This window comes from Vanellus vanellus (assembly GCF_965231255.1).
Source record: "Vanellus vanellus genome assembly, chromosome: 3".
In the NCBI taxonomy this organism is placed as follows: domain Eukaryota; kingdom Metazoa; phylum Chordata; class Aves; order Charadriiformes; family Charadriidae; genus Vanellus; species Vanellus vanellus.
In genome coordinates, this window is record NC_138907.1 from 42,538,668 (window position 1) to 42,548,308 (window position 9,641).

Here is a 9,641-nt window from a genome sequence, read left to right on the forward strand (position 1 = left end):
TCATTAGATGAACCCTTGCAAAACACCCCACCCACTTACTGGAATGTACAAGACTGTCAAACTCCCAACATCCCTTTATAATCGCCTGTGTTTTCCTAGACAGAGACCACAGCCCTCAACACGTAAAACAACAATGAGAAAAAGGGTGCCAGGAAGTAAGAAGATCGGGGCCGCTCCACGAGGGGGTACGAGCAGGAGCTGAGGGTGACCCCGTCACAGGCCGTGCCCTCACAGACCAGGGCGCAGTCACACTCTGTCGGGAGATGGCAGGCGGAGATGGGTGCTAGTAACAAGAGTCCACCCAGAGCCCCAGGCACAGCAAGTGATGATCTGGTCCAGGGTCCTTCCAGGCAGTCCAGTCAGGAGCAGCAGGAGACAGCGCTGAAGAGGTTACAACGCAGTTTCAAGGTTCGTGTGGGTGACAGGTACACCTGCAAACACTGCTCAGGGCAGCACTGGGGCTGTTCAGGGCAATTAGGGCAAATCACTGCCCTCATGGCCCTGACAAAATATCATCTACATATAAACATACCTCAGCACAATGTATATGCATTTATATTAAACAAAATGCTGATGGTATGAAAAGCCTTATCAAAGAAAGTAGTGCTGTTTCTGGATTTTGGCCTGTTTATTACTGTTGTTTTTTCACAACTTGTACTTGTTTTTGATAACATGAAATAATCTGAACAATTATGAGGCTATTAATAAAAAGGAAAAGCAAGCCTGCAAACCATATAAGTAAAAAAGTGTTATAACCTTTGAACTCCAAAAAGTATGCTGGAGCGAGCCACAGGCCTTGTCCCACAAACCACATTAAGAAAAGCAGCACACCACGATGCCAGGACATCTTAATATTGGGCATCACAAGGGGCAAAAGGCAGAGATACCAGACAAAGTACTGGGATGTGCATACTTTGTTAAAACTCACAAAAATAGCAGTGTGTAGGAAACAACAAAAAGCAAGGTCTCTGTAAAATGCTATGGACACAGCCAGGAGCAAAAGCAGCTGCGGCAGGAAAGCTGTGAGCCCAAGGGCAAAACTCCATTTGCTCTCTGCAGTTAAGTACAACATGTAGAAATATGGAGAGAAGTTATGTCGGATATCCCTCCTGGTCAGGTGGTAGAGGTAGGCATGCTCCAAAAACTCCCAGCCGTAGAGGTGATAAAATGCAACAGTCAAGGCAGCCAGCACAGATCCAGCAACCATTCCAAAAAGCAGCACATCGCGGTTCGGGATCTTTACAAAAAGCTGCCAGAGGTACCCTACAAATGTAAACTTTGGTTTTTTGTCACACCTTGTACCCACTGCCCCTTCTCCGCCACACTGTTTGCTCTGCAGGTGGAGTGCTATGGGCAGCGCGTAGGTCACTGGGTATATTTTCATGTGCACAGCCAGCCCATAGCAGACTGCGGCTTTCCCTATGCTCCCCCCCTCCACGAAGTACAGGGTGGTGAGCACCAGCAGCACGACCAGGGCCTCCGCGTTGCCCCGGCTGGATACGGCCATGGGCAGAGGGTTGAGGAGCCAGGCGGCGGCGCAGCACCCGCAGGCCTGGCCAGCAGCGGCCCCTCGGCGCCGCAGGGCCCGGTAGGCGACGACAGCAGCCGCCAGGTCCCCCGCCACGAAGAGCAGCTTCCCGAAGACCTCGGCCAGGTAGACGTTGGGCGTCAGGAGCCAGGCCAGGAGCGGGGTGTAGCGGTAGGTGGCCCGCCGGTAGGGCGACCGCCCCTCGGTCACCAGCCGCGCCGCGTCGGTGAAGACCCGGTAGTCGACATCGGTGTACCGCACCCGCATGGCCCTGTCCTGCTGCAGGCCGTACAGCACCAGGCCCAGCCTCGCCAGCAGCGCCGCGCCCAGCACCGCGCCCACCCCGGGCCGCCCCACCGCCATCCCCTGACAGGGCCCTCCCGCCGCCGCGCTCCCAACCGCCGCCGGTGCGCGGGGCGCGCCTAGCTCCCGCGTGCCCCGCGGTGGCGGGGGCAGAGGCCGGCGCCCGCTCTCAGCCCAGGCTTCCGCCAGTGTGCGTGGGGCTGGGGGGGACCGGGGGGAGGGGGAAGGCGGCACCGCGCATGCGCACGCAGCCGTTGGCTGTTGGCCGTCGGGAGGTGGCGCGTGCGTGTTGCGGGCGCTGAAGTCGTTGCGGGAGCCGTTGCCCTGGCTGGGGCGGTTTCCGCGGGCAGGGCTGCTGAGGGAGTGGGGCGGGGCTCCTTTCAGCGGCAGGTTCCCCCCTGAGAGCCTGCCGCCGGCCTGGGCTGAAAGCCCGGGCGTCCTCCGCCCCCTGAAGCCGCGGGGTGCGGGCAGGAGGGAGCGCTACCGAGCTGCCCCGCCGGGCTCGGCAGGCGTAACGCACCTGCGGGAAGGAGGAGGCATGTGGAGCTGTGCGTGGCCTTGCCGCGTTGGAGTTGGGACGTTGTTGTTGTTGTGGTGGTGGTGGTGGTGGTGGTGGTTTATATTTATTCCGATAGACTGCGGTGCCCTACCGCAGTAAGCGCGGTCCCGCAGCGCTGGCTGAGTCTTGCTGGAGGATGGGCACGTTTGTCAAGGCGTGTAGGAAGAGCTGCGGGGCCTCGCCAGCCACACTGCTGCTCTTTCACCCTCTCGAGGGTGTATGTAAGGCTGTATGGACAGAGAGGCAACATATGCAATAGCAGTTCAGTAAGGAGAAGGAAAAATAACATCTGTTATTTACCTTCTGCGAATGGCTGTGTTTTGCCTAGACCTATGAGCTCTCTCTAAAGCACTTAGGTAAGCTTCCTTCCACAGTAAATTTCTCATTTACTTAGATCAGAAACAGTACCGTGAAAATCAGAGCTTAGAAAGAGTTATTTACAAAACTGAAATTAGTTCCCTGTATTTTGAGGGGTTTTGTGTGTTTTTCAAATAGTTTCCCTGCCTAGATATTTGCTGTAGATTGTAGCTCACATTTGAATTGTGGCTGACTGAAAAACGTATTTATTACTTAGCTGTATTATGGGTTTCATATTAGAACTGAGTAGGGTTTTTTTTAGAGACACTTTATTCATCAAAAAATGTGCATTTGCTTGTTAAGTAGTTAATTGGAACTGCATTCTTTTTGTTGAATGGTTTCATTCAGGAACATTTTGGGAGCTGCAGTGTTGCTGGCTCACATCGCGTACAGAAAAGAATCTGCTTTTTCTCTGTTCTGGGGATGCACATCAGAGAACTGGGAGCAGATTTTTTTTTGCATTTGGCACAGAAGTCTTGGAGGGTATCCTAACTAGTAGGCTATTCAGGGGACAAAAGATATTTCTATTTGTGTGCTCGCAGCTATTCATTTTTATCTTAGACTGTTATACTTCACATAATAATACAATGGCATATAGGCTGAGTTTTCCAGTGGGAGAAGTGTAGTAACAAACTAACCCTGAGAATCAGTTTTTCCTCTGCCTGTATAGGTCACCAGATATTTACATATTATATACTAAACTGGGTATCTTCAACGGGAAGGTTCAAGAAATTTCTCCATTAACTTACCATATGACATCATTAAGTCCTAAACCTGATGATTAGGGTACTTCTGGGATAGGGCATGAGTCGTTGTTGCTCCTTTGTAAATAATTGCTTACTCACTACTGCTGTTCTACTTTAGAACAGGAAAGATTTGTAACATCATTTTATCTCCTTCCTTTTATGTATCTTGTATGATAATGGTTGGGATACTTTTACAGAAGGTTATATCACCTTATCCTTTGTCGTGCCCAAAATATCCTCTGGAAATCCTAGGAGATAGAAACTTAATAAAATCACTGGAACTGAAATCACTTGATATACCATGGAACTACAAGTCTAAGCAAAAGTATGTATGTAGGTACTTCTCTAAGTTTTCTGTTTCAGGAAGGTTATTGCTCACAAAGAGCTGTTCTTGCCATCTGCCTATTTCTCCCAGGATTGTTTGCGATTCTTCTGTTGCTTCTTTGGACGGAATATATTTTGTTATTTCTGATCCTTTGAAGAAACTGTTTATTGTCAGAACAGGATGCATTGCAGTTTATTTGCTGAAGTGTCTAAGTTTAAAGATATTGGTTAAATAATGCTAGTTTAACAAATAGGAGGTTGCAGGTCTCTCAACTGTTTTTTGTCTCTTTCTGACAGTCTGTTTTAAGACAAATCTTCTCTTTTCATCTGAAGTTAATAGAAATTGTGAAGCTGTCCACAGTGACTGTTTATCTGGATTCTAAAGAGGAAAAGGTAGGTAATTCAATTCTAAAGGGTTGTGAAGTTAATAAAACAGAAAAGCTACCTTAGCTATTGTTATGTATACTGTGACTGTATGACATTGCATGAGCTGGAAAAAGAATTGATTTTCCTCATCAATAATTTAACATCTTGAAAATAAGCTTAAAACTCTTCAGAGAATTAAGGTTTGGCTCAAAACCATGTTTGGCTTCAGATTTGATACCAGCTTGCTTAACCTGATTTGTCATGTACTGTAGATTTTAATGCAGGAAGGAGAGCAGTCTTATTAAAGTTATAAATCTGTTGTTCCTAAAAAATGCTGTTTTTATTTATACAAGCCACCAGGAGTCACTTTTAGAAAATGCTAGGAGATAAAAACTAAGAGAACTGCTGGGACTGAAGCTGATTGATTCTGGTGCACATGAAGATACAAAGAGTGTGATGAAAAATGTGGAGTCAGCCATAAAAGTGCATAAAATATTAACTAAATAGGAATGCCTGTATACATATATATGCATATGTGTATAAACACTTTTTTTCCATTACCGACCATGCATTTGGTTTACACAGTCTTAAAGAGGGTACCATCAGATATTTCAGAAACAGGGTCACATCTATAAGTGCTTCTGTTGCATACTCATGAGAGGGATGATAAGGCTGTTCTCAAATATTAACTTGCCCCATCTTCATCTTCTGTAACAGAGACTACTTCAGCAGCACTGGGACATATATTCCATAAAGTACCTCACATGCCCTACCATTACCTAAGATTTACACAGCAGTAGTAGCAGTGCAAAGACAATAAAACTGGGGCCTTGTTATGCAAAGTGCTCTGTGGTCTAATGGAGGTTTTTACCATCTGAAAACCAAGGTACAACTGGAGGGTGACAACTGGTGAGTGAGGGAAAGAGTGACAAGCTGGTTCCTGGTCAATCAGGAGCAGTCATGACAGTGGTTGTGTACTTGACTTTTAGGGGTTTACTAACCACGCTATGGTAGAAGGTTAGTTTTGAGGAGGCATAAGCTGAGGCTGCTTGCATTGATGATCAAAGATGAAAAAAAAAAAATCTGGTTAAAAACCAGATCTGATGGATACAGTATGGTTAAATATTGGAGGGACTAACAGATTATATTTGAGAAGGTGGAGGAGAATAAGGAGGCTAGTGAAGGAGCGTGAAGAAGTTGACAATGAATTAGAAGACGATTCTGGTAGCAGTGCGTTGAAGTAACATAAGGGAGACATGGTGGTTGGTAGCAGTGCAAGGAAAGACAGAACAAGTGTTGGGTTGAAGTGGTGAGAGCCTTACTAAGATTCAGATGGCCTGGGAGGCTGAAGGAGCTTGAACATCTGAAAAGTTATGGAAGAAAGAGCAGTAAGAGGCTTCATAGGAGGCAGGCAGTCGGAGAATCTTTTCACATGCTGTATTTTAGCTCGTTCTACTGGGATCTTGGGGTGAGGCACTTCTCATGCAAGTCTCTTCTGCAGTTACCTAATTGTTAATGTTTAGCTATACTTTGAGATTTTGTTGTTGAGTTAGGAGATAAAATTTGATCATAATGACTAATAATTTTTTTGAGCCATTGTCTTATTTTACATGTGCTGTGACATAGGTCTATATGTGTAGAAGGTGGAAGGAAAGCTCAATATTGAAGGTAAGAAGGAAGGAAGATCCTGGACAATAGCTGGTATATGGTCTTCAGACTTCTGAAAGGGAAGGCTGCTGTGTTCTAATTTATTAGAGTTCCCTTTTAATTTTCTTGGGCTTTGAACCCAGAATGTTTCCTTACATGAGAAATACTCCTACTTATATATTTATAAACTGTCAGTAAATTTTTGATAAGGTGATTAGTACAATCTGTTTCTTGCAGCACATGAAATTCAATAGAAAAAGTGGCTAACAGTTATGTTAGATATTTTGGGATTGATAAAATGAATTGTTTTTGCAAATATGATTGATGCCTTTCAAATATTTGTAGTGTGTTGAACTTTAGATATTCTTGGCAAAAAGGAAGTATGGTTAAGAAGATGTAATGAAGTGTTCATTTCTGCTTTAATATTGTAATGAATAATACAGGAGGTTTTGCAAAAGTAAGATGAAAAAACACATTGGAACTCTTCACAGAAGAAAATCACTATTATAAATATAAGGCCACTGCTACTCCCTTAAGGTTTTTCTGTTAATGTGTTTACTTAACAGTGCTTGATAAATCTATACCTTTACTCACACATTATGCTAAAAATGTGGGTATTCAGAGAACGTGATCTGACTTGTAAAGCATTTTTTTTTTCCCCACCACAGTATGGTTTTGCTCAATATGGTTTAAATGGTGTTTGCAGAGTTCTTCTCACGTTGGTTACGCTCATTGTATGTCAGGGCCCTAGGTAAAATGCTAGCCCTTCAGGGAAGATAAGTACTGGATAAAAATTAGTGTGTAGGGAAACCTGTTAAAAATCAGTATTTCAGAAAAAAGACTATGGTTGAGAAAACACATGTGGTAGGTTAGTCAGCAAGAGTAAGTCCACTGCTGCATGATGCTGGCCTAGGAAGTGATTCCAAAAAATATTGCATGTTTTGATTTAAGACAGTGGTGTATCTGAAGTGTAATATGGTAAAAGGGAGTTACCTGCTTCTAAGTTGGGCAATGCTCAACTCTCTCACTGCTGGACTTGACACACCAAACCGAAGTGCTTTTCCCCTTTTTACATTACTGCTATAGCAGTAGCTAATGGGGCAGGCAGCCCAGTGGATTAAGATTCCGGAAGTGGAAGTGGGAGTATGCAACAAAGAAATGAGTTGAATTTCCTCTGTGTGTGGTTGTTTGTTTGTTTTTTGTTGTTGTTGTTGTTTGTTTGCTTTTTGTTTGTTTGGGCTTTTTTGTTTGGTTTTTTTTTTTTTTTTTTTGTCTATTTACTTCTGCTAACAAAAGAATGCAGAGAGAACTGATGAAAGTCCAGGCAGGAGAGAAACTGGAGTCACGACGAATTGCGGATTTAGGAGATTGTTGGAAGATGGAGGGTTCCTGGCACAGGGCTGCTGATTTTGAGCATTGTGCAGAGCCCAATGGCACACCCAGAAAGTATGAGTCTCTAGCACTTGTAAACGGCTAAGTCTAATTGTGTTAAGCATGATTTCTTGCCAATTTTTGAAGGTATAAGTGAAGCAATAGGTGTTGAGAACTGGTGAAGCCTCTGTTAGAGGATTTTTATGGACATGTATATACATATTTATATACTGGAACTATATATGTAAATATATTTACTATATATATAAATTTGGTGCATATAGGTATGATAAGCATACTTAAGGAATAATAACTGTGTCTTTCTGAATGTCCACATTTTTAAATCTCTTTAGATACCTCTCTTTCTGTCTGAAATGTGGGGTAGCGGAGCTTGTGAATGTGAGATGTATGGGATCCATCCTCTGTCCAAGCAGTAACATTTGGAACCCTTCATATAAGTGAGGAGATTAGATTTTGCATGTCAGCATCTGAGATGCCCTTGGCTCAAGAGCCATTACCCATCAGTGCAGGCAGCCATAAGTGTCCTAAACAGCATTCAGTCACAATACTTTCAGGTGATTAAGGGAAACATTTTGTGTATTTTTAGTTTATAACCACTTAATTCAAGGTTTTCCAATTCTTTGGAGGAGGAAAAAAGACAAAACTTTGGAATGTATTTGTTTCAGTCTTCTCATTCTCTTCTTCTTTTATCAAATATAAAGGACAGCCTGTAGTTAGAGGCTCAGGGGGTAGGGAAAGCTATCTTCTGAGCCCAAGTTAGGCCACCACCTTCTATATTAAGATCATAGGATCATTATGGCTGGAAAAGACCTTTAAGATCATCAAGTCCAACTGTTACCTAACTCTACCAGGTCCACTTCTAAACCGTGTCCGTGAGCCCTAGATGGCTTTTAAATACATCAAAGGCTGGTGATTCAGCCACTTCCCTGGGCAGCCAGTCTTTTATAACCTTTTCAGTGTAGAAGTTTTTCCTAATGTCTAACCTAAACCTGCCCTGGTGCAACTTGGCACCATTTCCTCTTGTCCTATCCGTTGTAACTTGGGAGAAGAGGCCAATGCCCACCTCTACAATCTCCTTTTAGGTAGTTGTAGAGAGCAATAAGGTCTCCCCTCAGCCTCCTTTTCTTCAGACTAAACGACCCCAAGCCTGGAGAAGAGGAGGCTGAGGGGAGACCTTATTGCTCTCTACAACTACCTGAAAGGAGGCTGTAGTGAGGTAGGCGTCAGTCTTTTCTTCCAGGTAATAAGTGATAGAACAAGAGAAAACAGCCTTAAGTTGCACCAGGGTAGGTTTAGTTTGGATATTAGGAAAAATTTCTTCAAGGAAAGGGTTGTCAAGCATTGGAACAGACTGCCCAGGGAAGTGGTTGAGTCACCATCCTTGGAGGTATTTAAAAGATGTGTAGATGGGGTGCTTAGGGCCATGGTTTAGTGGTGGACTTGGCAACGTTAGGTTTACAGTTGGACTTGATGATCTTAAAGGTCTTTTCCAACCTACGTGATTCTATGAGTTACTGTGCCCAAAGTACAAGGAAACAAGTTCTGGTTAATAAGTCCTTTAATGTCTAGCAGAAGGCTGTAATCTGCCACAGCTCCATTTCCAGCCTTTTGAGTATCTTTCCATGCTGTGCTCTCCTATCTTAATCTAGTTAAGAGGAATAAAATAAGAACTTGTGTTACACCAACACATAGTAAATAAAACACCTTAGTGGAAGATGCAGGAATGACAGATATAAAAGGCAAGTAAAAAAAGTAGTATAATTCTCTCTAATAAACACTAGTTTCTATGGAAAAAGGCGAAATGTTATTTCTTTGCTGTTGCAAGTTTGGTCAATATAAGTAACTGTATAGCCATAATAGACTTCTGTGTATTACTTGATATGTTGTGTTTCAGTGTAACTAGAGTAAGCAATAAGATTGAGCATATAAACTTGTTAAAAACCACATTATTAGCAAGTTCAGATACCATTTCTTAAGAGTTTATTCTGGAAAAAACGCTTGTAGATCCTAGAAAGAGTCAGTTTACACAACTCCTTCAGAGTGAGCATTAGGTGATTTATCTGAGATGTAGACACCTGCATTTGGAAAGGTATAGGGATTTCTTGATCCCTGGAGGCACTGTGCAGCATGGTTTTGTAAACTTTGGAGGAAGAAGGATGCAGTGGGAAAGCCAGCTCTTAACTGGTGGTTTGATCTAAACCACTTTGGGTTGTTGTTTTGTTTTTTTTTTTTTTGGTTGGTTGATTGGTTGGTTGTTTTTTTTTTTTTTTGGCTTGGTTGAAAAAAGAAAACCAAACAAGAGGTTTGTGCAATTACATGGAGTAATTGTTGGGAATTCTGCCTGGAGATTTGCCAGAGGATTAGAGCTCTCCAGTGTCCCTGCAAGTTTTATGAGAAAGGTGACTGACTTAGTGCTGCT

General features: G+C 43.5%; 1 protein-coding gene across 1 annotated transcript; it reads right to left on the bottom strand.

Moving 5' to 3' along the window:
* Positions 1-631: 631 nt before the first annotated feature.
* Positions 632-1,891, bottom strand: PIGM (phosphatidylinositol glycan anchor biosynthesis class M; the record flags this gene model as incomplete). The annotated part of the gene is made up of 1 exon (XM_082481235.1): positions 632-1,891. One exon carries the CDS (start codon positions 1,889-1,891, stop codon positions 632-634), a length of 1,260 nt encoding a protein of 419 aa, XP_082337361.1.
* Between the last annotated feature and the right edge of the window lie 7,750 nt (positions 1,892-9,641).